Raw genomic sequence first — 13,865 nt, 5'->3', positions numbered from 1 at the left:
CAAACAGCACAGACACACATAAAACAAGCACCATGAATTAAGCTTGCTCATTAATCTCAACTTCATTCTCTAAACATCTAGTGGAACAAATGCACTTCACACTGATTTTCAACTATCAATAAAAATAGAATTTAAGCACATTCTTTGATAAAGCATTCATTTCAAAGTCTTGGTAGAATAAAAGGAAGCATCATGTACCACCTGGCTGTTGTTCTGGCTGGTTTCCAGTAGGATCAACATCCCTCATCTTGACGAATTTCACAAGAACCATGCATGTATAGCATACATTGTATCATTTTGCAGATGAAAACCAGAACACATTGACCAAGCACCATCAGAGTGAGGCCAAGATGGAGAAAGTTGCTCATAAGGTAGAGCACAGTACTGGGAGATGCTGCAGCAGTTTGCTTTCAACTGAATCTGCTGAAAAGAGCAAGATTCTGCCTCCTTCTCTCCTCTCCCCATTGTGGAGTTGAATGAACTTAGTTTATGGCAATGGAAATATGTTGAGGACAAAGGGGGAAAGTAGGAACGAGGGAAGAGAAACTGGGACATTTTAACGGCAGATCATCTGATATTTCATCTTGTATTTAAAAACCAAGTTATTTTGTAAACACCTAATAGTTTATATGACATTCAGTGTGGTGTAGTGGCTCAAGTGTTGGACAAGACCTCTGGGAGACCAGACTTTGACTCCCTGTCAACTATGGAACCCCATTGGGTAACCTTGGGCAAGTCACACTCTCTCAGCCTCAGACAAAATCAATGGCAACTCCCTTCCGAATAAATCTTGCCAAGGAAACTTCACAATACGTTTGACTTAAGTGTCAACCAAAGTTAAACATGTCGTGAAGGCCCACTGCAAGCATATAGCACATTTTTACAGTATTTTTAACTTCTATGTAGACTAGCTCTTGCTGTTCAGAGCAATTTGGGGCAAATTCCAGGCTTGCAAGAACTACTTTGTTTATTACTAAAATCCCAAGAGTCACCAAGCAGTGAGAGAGACAAAAGCTAGATATTGAATTACGGTCTGAGCTGAGCTTTCAAGTACAAGACCTGACCAAAAGACAAAGAAATGAATCCTAGAGCAAATCAAGACTGAATTCTCTCTAGAAGCTATTGTACTTTGGACACAGAATGAGATAACATGACTCATTGCTCAGCAAAGTGGAAGGAAGTAGGAAAAGAAGAAGACTGGATTACAGACAGATGACATTATCAAGGAAGCTATGGACCCAAGTTTGCAAGTTCTTAGCAGGACTGTTAATAACAAGGTCTCTTGGAGGTTTCTCATTCAAGGGATCACCATAAGTCAAAGCTGACTTGGTGTCAATTATCAGCAAACAAGAACTGAAGAGAGTTCACTAAATCTATTTGTGTTTAATCCCCCAGCCCTAGCTTTCTTCATTTGTTGTTGTTGTGTGCCTTTAATATGGCCATTCTAAGGTGAGCCTATAATTGCCATGCTATAATTTAGGATGGGAAAGAGTCTTTCCCCCTTCTTTACTTTTTTCTTCTTCTATTGGTAAACAATTTAAACAAACAAAAACAACCTTTGTCACCCAGAGATCTAACTGGTAATTCCTGATCCAACATCTCTCTTCCTCTGGCTGAGAGCAGGGAGTTAAGATCATACACGCTATAGATCAACGCTCTTATATGAGGTTTAAACTCAATTTTCAATATATACAGCATGGTACATTACATGAGGATTCTGCCTGAGGGCAAGTTCTTTTACAAGGTTTTATAGCCATTGAAAAATGGATTTCATTAGTGTTAACAATACTTTACCCTTTCCTCTATTCTAAATCTTATTTGGCTTCAACTAAATGTGATATTTCATGTGTAAGAAACATCTTAAAATGGCAACTTTTTTTTCATTCTGGGTAATTGCTTCCCCCATTTGAATATTTTTCCTTAGCGTGGATATTTCACAGCAAGCCGTCCACAAAATAGCTGTTTAGCTAAAGGTAACATTATTGTTGTAGCGTTGGATGGGGTCATTGGAAATGAAGGATGGACACGTTTAGGGGAGGAAAGGACACCTTGGCACTTAACGCCAAATTTCCATGAGCCATTTCCTCTCTAGTATTGATTTTGGTTGCTTAATTAGAAGTAACTCAATTCAGTATTGACTTTACTAGAATGATGGCAGTTAAGTGCACTGGGGTCAAATTAAACATAATGGTAGCATTCGTGACTATTGAATCACATGCCTTGCCATTTGTACAGAAAGTGAGTGTGTGTGGACACACAGGCAATGCGCACCTGATTTTAACATCCAAAGAGGTGTGAAGCAAGCAGAGCTTAGACATTTGTTTTCTATAAGTAACTCATTCCAGTTATTCATTAGGTGTTTAAAAGCCTACCAGTTCATTATCATTATGCTGGAATGAGTTCAGAGAAGGGCATCAAACATCCAAAATACACTGCAGAAATAATCCAGTTTGAGACCACTTTAACTGCCCTGGATCAGTGCTAGGGAATAGTGGGATTTGTAGTTTATTGTGGCACCAGAGCTCTCTGACAAAGAAGTCAAGATGTCTCACAAAACTACAGTTCCTAGAATCCCCTAGCATTGAGCCAAGGAAGTTAAAGCATTCTCAAACTGGATTATTTCTGCAGCGTGTTTTGGACCAAAGATGATAAGAGGTATGGAGAACAAAACATGCAAGGAAAGGTTGAGGGAGCTAAGCATAGTGACATGAAAACTGAGGGGTGGCATGATTCCACTCTATAAATATCGAAAGGGCTGTTACAGAGAGAAGGGGGCAGGTTTGTTCTCTGCTGCCCCAGAGGGTCGAGCCAAGTCTAATGGTTTTAAGTTGGAGGAGGGTATATTTAGATTAAATATTAGGAAGAACTTCTCAATGGTAAGAGCAGTTTGGAAATGAAACTAATTGTCTACGGAAGTGCTGGCACTTTTGCTGGAGGTTTTCAGAAAGAAGCTGGACAGCCACCTGCTGGGAATGCTCTAACTGGAGTTGTAAGAGACCCCAAGGGCCATCCAATCTAACTCCCTGCCATGCAGAAATACACAATCAAAGCACTCTCAACAGATGGCTATCCAACTTCTGTTTAAAAATCTCCAAAGAAAGAGACCCACCACAATCCAAGGCAGCAGTGGCATCACTGGGAGGTGCTGGGAGTGCAGACAACGCCAGATGACACCCTAAGGGGGGTGACACTATGCTCCTCAAACATCTGTATTTTGGCATAAACAGGCTGTGCCATTTACCTGTATCTCTTTAAAATGCTGAAGAGATGGTGTGAGTGGGGTGAGGGTCAGTGGGAGGAAAGGCCCCAAGTTGTTTTTTTTTTTAAACTTTCAAATTTCAAGATATAATATTTAATTTTTTAAAAAAATAATTTATTTAAAAACATCACATTTTACCAATTTTCACTTTAATCACAGGTATATGTAAACACATTTATTCTGTGCATATGATACTGTACTTTAAAGATCATTTTAATTTTGCCAGTTATGTCACAATCATTACCATCGATGATATATGAGAATTATTATTTGTGAGTAAATTAGTACAAAAAACATTACTAAGGATTCTGTATGGGTGCAGCATGGGAGGAGGTCAAGGGGGGGTGCACCCCCCCTTGACCTCCTCCCATGCTGCACCCATACAGAATCCTTAGTAATGTTTTTTGTACTAATTTACTCACAAATAATAATTCTCATATATCATCAATGGTAATGATTGTGACATAACTGGCAAAATTAAAATGATCTTTAAAGTACAATATCATATGCACATGGGAGTTACCGCACCGGATAACACCAACCGTAGCGACACCACTGCAAGGCAGCATGTTCCACTGTCAAACAACTCGTACTGTCAGGAAGTTCTCCCTAATGTTTAGGTGGAATCTCTTTTCCTATAATTTGAATATACTGCTTCTAAGGTTGCTCCAAATTCTGAGACAGAAGTCTGCCAGAAAGTTCATGGGTAAGGCTGCATGACAGAGCTATCAAATGCTGGGACAAACAAAAAGTTGCAGCTGCCTCATATTCTGTGTGTGAGCATATCTGGAAGCAGCATTCAAAGACAGGGAGATAAACTATAATTGCAATAGCTTATCTAATAGTGCCATTGTGGTGGATCAAAGTGGTAAGAAGAGTGTTGTTGTGTTGTTGTGTGCCTTGGAGTTGTTTCTGACTTATGACAACCCTAAGGAAATCTACCATAGGGTTTTCTTAGCAGGATTTGTTCAGAAGGGGTTTTCCTCTCCCCTCCTCTGAGGCTGAGTGTGACTTGCCCAAGGTCCCCTAGTGGGTGTCCATGGCTGAGCAGGGATTTGAACTCTATTCTCCAGCATCCCAGCCCAACACTCAGACAATTAAATCATGCTGGCTCACATACTTATATATACTTATATACACACATATATACACACGTATACCTATATTACTGTGACTGTTGCATTACTTTCCATATAGTCATAAATAACAGTAGGTGCACCTATAAAACAGAAATGATTTGCCATGATTGCTAAATAGAACAACATGTTTGGGGGCAGCATGCAGTTGGTAGGACAGTGGAATGAAGTGGGCAGGGAGGAAGATACGAGGAAAGGGCTGTTGCATCCCTGTTTGTAGACTACAAAGAAGCATCTCTGGCTGGCTGGCTACTTCAGGAAAGAAGGCTCTGGGTGGAATGAATAAGATGGTTAGATCTCGGTACAGCTGATCAAACAGTAACATATGAAAAGTAAGGCTTATCTGTGTCCCATTCCTACCCTTGGTTAATTAACTGATGAACTTAAATGGTTACTGACCTGCCAGTACAAATATATGGTTGCCAGGTTCCCCTTGTTTGATTATATAGCTCCCCTGCTGGTATGTTCTTCCATACATACATTCTACCATATCTCTGATCTGTTGCAGATCCAGCCTCTTCAGAAATTGGTTTCTGCTCAGAGCCTCTGTAATGAGCTTTTTCTCACTTGTATTCAACAACAGAGAGGAGACAGAGAAAGAGAGAAAGGCAAAGTCAGATTCATTTGCAACAGAAAGATTAATAGTATTTCTTCATTGTGGTATTCACAGACTAGTATCCATGAAAGTAATTTATTCTTTTATTTGGAAACTGAAGTGTTCAGTGCATAGGAAGGTGACTTGTATCAGGGTAAACCACATGCCCAGCTAGCTTAGATTGGTCTATTCTAAATGGCAGCAGATCTCCAGCGTAAGGATGGCATGAAGCATTTTGGCAGTAGCAACAGCAGATATGGCATCAGTGCCATAGCCAAAGAAGGCTCCTTCCCCTCAAAGCACTGTATGCTCCCCTCCAATTCAAAGAAGTTACATACTTCTTTGTCCTGTATGCAACCAACTGATCTCCCACAAAATGCAGTCGCCCCGATCGCGGGGCAGACTGCTTTGCCGCTGCAGCGCGGCAAAAACTACAAGCCCCAGAGTGCTCTGGGGCTTGCCTCGGCTCCTGATTGGCCGGTGGGGCCGGAAGGGGCGGCCCTTCCGGCCCGGGGTCGCTCTGGGAGCCGGGCTTGTTGGTGCGGGGCTTCCGGTCCTCCAAGGCTGCCCATTGGTGGGCTCGGCCTTGGGGGCGGGGCCCCGCAAAGGACGCAGAGGGGAGGGGCCGAGCAGTATATATTGCTGCTCGGAGGCCTCTCCTCCTCAGTCGGCGCTTGGCTCCGAGGAGAGCGGAGCCAAGCTTGGAAGGGAGCTAGCCTCGAGCTTCTCCCGCCCGCCCACCGCTGTTTCAGGTGGTTTTTTGTCACAACTGTTCGGCAGCATAGGCCAGGATCTGAACGTTGGTGGTACCAGGGCTATGGAGTTCTGGTTTGGGAGTCACAAGGTACCCGGGGGCGATGAGCGAAGGCGTCTGGCCATTGCGGGGGCCAGAACGCAGGTGCGCCTCCCGGTGACTAGGGGCTTTGTGAATTGGGGAACGCAAGGCATGGTTTGCGCTCAAGCGGTGTTCCTTAGCCCCTAGGTCATCCCAAGCACCGGGTAGGGACCCGGCTTTGGATAATCAAACAACAGGGTGGTTGTTTGATTGCACAGATCCTGACCTTATGCTTTGTGCCAACCCTACCAATGGTTTAATAAAGTTGTGGCCTTTCTCCCATATCGGTGTTATGTGGTTATTTTGACAAGCACATACAAGGCAAATGGATGGAAATTCATGGAAGAGATGGCACTCCATTAATGCAACAGTTTAAATAGCACGTAGCAAGTTAAACAAGTTCCTCATTTTTTATTTTAATCCTGCAGTATTTTACCGATTTACCTGGGAATAAGGTCCACTGAATTCCATGGGACCTATATCCTATGTTGATGGAATTGTGCTGTAAAGTGACTGGAGAGATTTCTGAATCTGATCTGGCCAAAGAGGGACACCTAGCCCTTTCCCACAAGACATTCCCCAGTCTAATTTGCTACCCATAAGTCTTGATTTCCTCATATTCAGTCTTTTGAGATCTTCTTTGCCTCTTCTAGATCCCAAAGCTTAGTACAAAACTTAGATGAAGAAAGGAGGCTTGAACTAAAACATTCAGAAAACATACATTTTGAACTTCAACTTCCAGAAAACTGAAAGCAAAGGTCTGACATACATTAAGAATTAAGAGGAAGGATTTGTCTGAGAATATTTCAGTCTAGAAATTTATTTTCATTAACAGAGTATAGCCATATACACTTACAGAGCTTTGAGATCTCTCTCTCAGCCAGTGCACCATCCTATAGATGTCTGGAGAGTGTGTGTGTGTGTGTGTGTGCGTGTGTGTGTGTTGCTTATATTTCTACCAAAGAGCTCAAGCCTAATTCAATAATTAAAGAGAGGTGCAACAAAGAATTCTAAGTCTCTCAACAAATTACAAATCCTAGGATTCCATAGGATGAACCACGGAAGCTGAAGTGGTATCAAACTACTGTAATTGTGTGATGCAGACACCAGCCTTTCACAGAAAAATCTATTCCTGGTTTGCCTGCAAGCCTTCTCTCCTGAAGCACCATAATATGAAGTAGGGTGGCAGGCAGTAATGTGTCACTCTTGTTAAATAATTAGTACTTAGAAATTACAAATAGATGTCCCAGTAGAATCTAATCTACCTGCTGCCCATCCTTGCCCTAAAGCTACTATTAATCCTCAGAGGGACAGGAAAACAAGTACCCATACTGTGTAACAGCAGGAGATTCTTCCACAGAGTGATATCAGCATGTAGAAAGCACTGCAGCAATTCACAGCAGCTATCATCAAAATGATCCCTTTGAATACAGCATCACATATTCCTAGAACCTAATTTCTGAAATCTATATTGCTGTTCTAATTAAGACAAGAGGCCAAATCTGTGAAGCAAAGCTAATGCCAGAACTGCAGTATAACTCAAAATACGATGCCAGAAGGACTTGGTAAAGAAGACCAAATATCCTAGAACTATCCAGTGGGAAATAAAATGAAATGTAAGAAATAAAAATAAACTACCGTGGCCATAATTTTTAAGAAAGCTGAAAAACAGCATTATACTTTTAAAGAAAAGTGGGAGATTACATTATCGAAAAGGTGTAATGTAATTTTTATGAAAATATATAATACCACCTTCTACCCATCATGAGATTCTTGGAAAAGAAAGTGGAGTAAGGATGCATCCAGACATAGGAGAATGTGTATTGCCACTCTAAAGCTATGAAAGGAGTCCTAAAAATATGTCATAGTTAAAACGGGGCAATTGCATGTATCCGAAAGTACCCTAGGTAGAAACAGGGCTGCTGCAGCATTTATGAATTGTGGAAATTTTGGCCAGGATGCATGGTTCCATCTTAAAGGACCACTAAGACTACAGGCATATTTGGATACATCAGCAATGCTGCTTTCATAAAATGACTGCTTTTATGACTGCTTTCATAAAATTAGCATTTTCACAGAAATGTCTCCTCCCTTAAACTAAGTTCAGTGTCCAAATCAAAGGAAGCAGTTAGTTCCATCTATTCTGCTTTGGTCAGACCTCACCAAAAATATTGTGTCCAGTTCTGGATACCACCATTCAAGACATCTATCTAGAAAAGGGGAAGCTATCTAGAAACCAAGCCCTATACAAGGAACAGCTTATGGAGTTATATATGTTTAGCTTGGATAAGAGACTGATAAGTGGCACAAAAACTATCTTTAAATATGTGAAGGGATGTCACATAGAAAATGGACTGAGTTTGTTTTTTGCTGCTCTAGAGACTAGAGTACACACTAATGGATCCAAATTACAAGAAAATAAATTCCACATAAACATTAGGAACAATTTCTTTACTGCAAAAGCTGTTAAATAGTGGGATAGACTGGCTGGTGGCAGTGGACTCTTTTTCTTTGGATGTCTTTTTAACAACAGTTGGATGGGTATCTTTCACTAGTGATGTAGTTGTGTGTTCCTGTATGGCCCTTATGGCCCCTTCCAACTGTAAGATTCTCATGTTCTATGATACACCAAAGCAACAAAACCATTCCTCAAAAGAAAGGTCTTCAAGCCTCCTGATGATTTTGGCTTCTCCTGCCCAGGAATGCCATAAATTCCTGCTCCATGTGGCCATGCTCACCAGTCATGCTCTACAAAGCACCACATTTGGTAGTTTTTTTAAAACACACACATTCATTTGCAAACAGGCAAATCTGAACCCATGCCTGACTTGAAGGGCACCCTTTCCCCCTGGATTTCCAGATAACATTATCACTTGCAAGCTGCTCTGTCTAATGAAACAAATCTCAGCGCAGCACTCTGGAAACCTCCAAGGTCTTTTTACTCATGGATTCATAAAACACAGTAAAACTGTCTCAGAGAACCAGCCTTCACAGTAAGATCTCTAGAGGACACAGTAAGAGTGAATGATCACTTCCCGCTTAGCAGCTTGATTTATTTCCTTTATTACCTGTACAGCAAACCTGAAAATGAAAGATGGCAATGAGGAAAGGTTGCAGAAAATAAGATCAGATGCATAGTAATTTGCAGGTTGGAATGGAAAACAGTTAGGTGCTCCCTAGCAAGCTGCACTGGAAATAGGTCACAATGTTCACTTGGAAACAAATTTCATTGGCACAGACTAACCCATACCATTACCCTGCATAAATGGTTCTTACCTAAGGCATATCAAATTAGGCCCAATATTAAAACATTTCCCCAGAGTTTGACCATTTCAAAACTAGCTGTGCTCTCTTAGGGACCAATTCAGGCTACCTCACTTTCAAAATAGGATGGCATCTATCTGAAATGGCTTTACATGAAATGGTGAGCGAGTTTTGTTTTCAACAGTTATGTGATCTATACAGATTCATTTCTAATCTTTATTTTTGCCCAGTAGGGTTCTGATGTATATTTAAAACACCATAAGAAAGCAAAATATAGGCTGGCATCCTGATAGTGCCTTAAGCCTGTGTAAGTTCCCCTACAAAAACAATTGGACATTTTGTCCATATCATGCAGTGCCATTGCATGTTACAATGTGTACTACAATTGTGCATTTCACATTTGTTTGCACATACAGTGTTGCAGTTCAGTAGTATACAATTGTCACATAACTCTGTGACTGTAAAGTTAGATAGTTTTACCTTCATGTGTGGGATCTCAGCCATAGAAGAAGGAAAAGGAGAGAGGGCAGGGGAGCTAAAAGGGAAATAAAAAATCAGCCTTCAAAGGCAAGATATTAGATTCTAAATAGTGTAGTAATATCTAAGATTGTCTCTTGGTCAGTTTAACACAAAGTTTCTATGACAAACTGTGGAATTTAAGATTTTTCCTTAAATTTCCTTCATGACGTGGAAGCTGCTCAAGAGTATCTCTTCCTCATTCCACCAAGGCTGTGCCAGAAGCTATATGTAGGTCAGCATTTGGCCCAGTTTTAAAACAATGATTCCATGGTGTTAAAAAGAGACCCAAGCATGGGACATGGGGTTTTTCCCCCCTGCACTTTGGGACCCACACTACAGTGATAGTTCTCACACTGTGGAGAAAAAAATCCCTGAAATGCCAGTCCTTTCAAGAGGGCTATACCAGCTGGGTAACTTATAGAGATAATTTATTGGGACACTGCCCAAAATAATAATGATTAAAAAAGCTTAAGGCTTTAGGGACACAGATATAGATAAAGCCTTCGTGGATTGCCTGAATACACGCAAAAATCAAGCATAGGCACAGAGCCAACTCAGGTCTAATCTGCACTGCATGAATAATGCAGCTTGACACTGCTTTAACTGTCATGGCTCCATTTCATGAAATCCTAGGATTTGTCATTTGTAATAGCACCAAAGCTCTCTGACAGAAAAGGCTACATATCTCACATGACTACCAATCCCAGAATTTCATAGCATTGAGCCACGGCTCAATGGCTCAGTGAACCATTTAGCTAATTAAAGCAATGTCAAACCACATTATTTCTGCAGTGCAGATTAGACTTCAGATGCAATCTTATGAGGAATTCAACAATTTTTTTAAAGGGAATGCTATTGTACCAGCACTTTTACAGGTCTTTTCTCTGTGATGGAGTGGCTTCACATGCCTGGCTGTACCTGCTCTTTAAGCCCCACAAATAGGGCAAATTGCCCATTCTCCTGACTCCACAATCATGTTTCATCAGCCACATATAAAAGCTGTTGTTTACAACCCAGAGATTTGTATCGCTGCTGTAAATCACTGTTGCTTAAGTCAAGGTAATATATGTATACACCAGGGTCAAGGATGTGCAAGGGAAATAGTGACTGAGTTGAAGGACATAGGTTTTGCATCTAGCAGGTCCTAGTCCAATGTCCATTCAAAAGTACTCTGCTTTTGCTTATATGAGGACATGCTGTTTTGATCCTGGAAAAGACATGACCTGTTGGGATGGGCAGTATGCCAGCATGATCCAAGACAACTCCTTACATGCTTTGGAGTTTCCTATGTGCCTTTGTGAACAGGGACAGCACTAGTGGGGTTTTGGAGGTACAACTTCACTAGGTGACATCCCACAAGGTGTTTACACCAGGTAGGCTGGTACACCTGGTGAGACTGTCATGGCTGCTGGGTGAATGAGAAAGGGTGTTGCCTCACTTTCTAGCTCATCCAACAGCTATGCCAGACTTGGAATGGGCTGCCTGGAGGCTGCCTTACCCCCCTCACCATCATCAGCTGCTTGTGGGGGGTGCGGTGCCTTCCATTCCAGATCTGGCCAGATGGTTCACTGCCCTCCTCCAGCAGCCCTTTCTGGACACTTGCACTGGGTAACAGCAACCATAGTGATGCCACTGTTTGTGAAAATTCTGAGGAAGAAGTGAAACATGCAGCAGCTCTTACACACACACACACAGCCAATATTTTACAGATGAAGCCCAGATATGTGTGGTAAAGCAACACCAGAGTGCAGTCAAGGTGGCAAAAGTTAATGATGAAAAAAACCCACACACACAAGCTAGGAGAGGCTCCAATGGTTTGCACGAGGCTACTAAGAGCAAAACTCACCCCACCTCCTCTCCTGTCCTCTCCTCTTTAAGAGTTAACATAGTGCAAACTACTTTTGTATTTTGAATTCAATCTGCAGAAAATGAAGTAAGCCAAGGATAAAGAGGGGAAGTGGGAGGAGAGAGAAGCTGGGCTATTTTAAAAGAAGCTAAAAAATAGGACGTCAGAGGATTAGCTGGGACTGTCCATCCCAAATTGGGAAATTTGGATGGTATATGCCAACAATTCTTCCTCATATATGATCTGGAAATGTTATTGGCTCCTAAACAGAATCATTCTTTGTTCCAATTCATTAAATCATAGCCTATACTAATGAACTGAATTTTTACTCTGTTTCCATACAGTATTACTTTTCTACCAACTTCCCTGCTGCCAACTATTCAATTTGTAATTTTTATTTGCACTGGTGTACTTATTACAGAGAACATAAAGCAACATTAACACTATTCAAAGCCCGTCTGGTACAGTTATTTTCTCCCTATAAACACTGATTGATGAAACAAAAATTGCAAACTTTGTTGTTTTCCTCCATAAAATTTTTCTCAGGGTAATAATTAGTGGATATGTATAATCTTACGCAATAAGAATACACTCCATTGTATGATATTAAACTGGAAACCCAAATGACAGGGTTCAAACATCAAGGGCAGAAAGAGAAATTGGTGGTTGCAGGGGGAGATTGCAAACTGGAATAAATGGAGTGGGGAAAAACTAAAAGTGTAACTGACATTATTCTTTGGGAATTTCCCCTTCTTTGAAAATAAATTCTTATACTTTCTGAATGGGATTGCCAGGTCAGGTTTATTCCAAATCCTCATATTTTGTGGCCAAAAACTTAAACCCAAGGATGATCCTTTATGAGTGTTATTCAACATCTTTATCAATGACCTGGATGACAGAATTGGGAGCATACTTATCCAATTTGCAGATGACACCAAATTAGGAGGAATAGCTAATACCCCAGAGGACAGGACCAAGATTCAAAATGACCTGAATAGACTAGAAAGCTGGGCCACAGCTAACAAAATGAAATTCAACACGGAGAAATGTAAGGTATTGCACTTAGGACGGAAAAATAAAATGCACAGATATAGGATGGGGGACACCTGGCTGAATGAAACTACGTGTGAAAGGGATCTAGGAGTCCAAGTAGACCACAAGTTGAACATGAGTGAACAGTGTGATGCTGCAGCTAAAAAGGCCAATGCAATTTTAGGCTGCATCAATAAAAGTATAGTGTCTAGATCAAGAGAAGTAATAGTGCCACTGTATTCTGCTTTGGTCAGGCCCCACCTAGAATATTGTGTCCAGTTCTGGGCGCCACAATTCAGAAAGGACATTGAGAAACTGGAGCGTGTCCAAAGGAGGGCGACAAAAATGGTGAAGGGTCTGGAAACCATGTCCTATGAGGAACGACTTAGGGAGCTGGGGATGTTTAGCCTGGAGAAAAGAAGGTTAAGAGGTGATATGATAGCGCTATTTAAATATTTGAAGGGATGTCATGTTGAAGAGGGAGCAAGCTTGTTTTCTGCTGCTCCAGAGAACAGGACCCCGAACAATGGATGCAAGCTACAGGAAAAGAGATTCCACCTGAACATTAGGAGGAACTTCCTGACAGTAAGGGCTGTTCGACAGTGGAATGCACTTCCTCGGAAGGTGATAGAGTCTCCCTCCTTGGAGGTCTTTAAACAGAGGCTGGATGGCCATCTGTCAGGGATGCTTTGATTTGGATTTCCTGCATGGCAGGGGGTTGGCCTGGATGGCCCTTGCAGTCTCTTCCAACTCTATGATTCTATGATTCTATGATGTCACAGGATAGTGGCCCTTGTGAAGTTACAAGAGTGATGTTGTAAGGGGCAGGCCCTGGTGAAGCTATTAAGCATGAGACATTAAGCATCAACCACAGTTACAAAGCGTATACAATTCAAATAATAATTAAAAAACACCATATCTAAGCAATGAGAAAAAATACATATGCACACACCTTTCAAGACAGTGTTCTCACCCTGAAAAGCAGGGTCAGGCCCCTGAGATCTAGCACCCCTATTTTTGAAGGAGGGCTTTCACATAAAAGGCTGAGGAGAGTTTATGAGGAAAGATTACACTGGAACATGCTGGGGGAAGGGATTGTGAGCATCTGTGAGAGGACACAACATGCCAAACACAGAGGTCAATCAATACTAATTTCAGCGGAAAAAGTCATGAAATGCCTAGGGGAATTTGGGTGGTTATTAGTGATGGTTGCATCTCTCATCTGGTAGATTTCATTTCTCTCTCTAAACTAATGTATCCACTTTCCAAGCCAATGTATCCACATCTCCAAGAAAGGATGCAGGCATGTTACTTTCACACAAGGGGACCATTATGTAGGGCAATAACCAAAGAGATGCAAGGACAGAATATCCCTCTGC

The 13,865-nt window shown here is 41.5% G+C and overlaps 1 protein-coding gene across 4 annotated transcripts in view; it reads right to left on the bottom strand.

Moving 5' to 3' along the window:
- LOC149313198 (cGMP-dependent protein kinase 2-like) overlaps positions 1-13,865 on the bottom strand; it is a 72,634-nt gene that overhangs the window by 44,738 nt on the left and 14,031 nt on the right. For all 4 annotated transcript variants that reach the window (XM_089526253.1, XM_089526256.1, XM_089526255.1 and 1 more), the window contains one exon: positions 4,795-4,961. In XM_089526253.1, the coding sequence (XP_089382379.1) occupies positions 4,795-4,961 (167 nt within the window). The remainder of the gene's footprint in view (positions 1-4,794; positions 4,962-13,865) is intronic.

This window comes from Sceloporus occidentalis, unplaced genomic scaffold (genome assembly GCF_023333645.1).
Source record: "Sceloporus occidentalis isolate IW3139 unplaced genomic scaffold, rSceOcc1.0.p SCAF_5, whole genome shotgun sequence".
NCBI lineage: Eukaryota > Metazoa > Chordata > Lepidosauria > Squamata > Phrynosomatidae > Sceloporus > Sceloporus occidentalis.
This window is presented reverse-complemented; position numbering and strand designations above follow the sequence as displayed.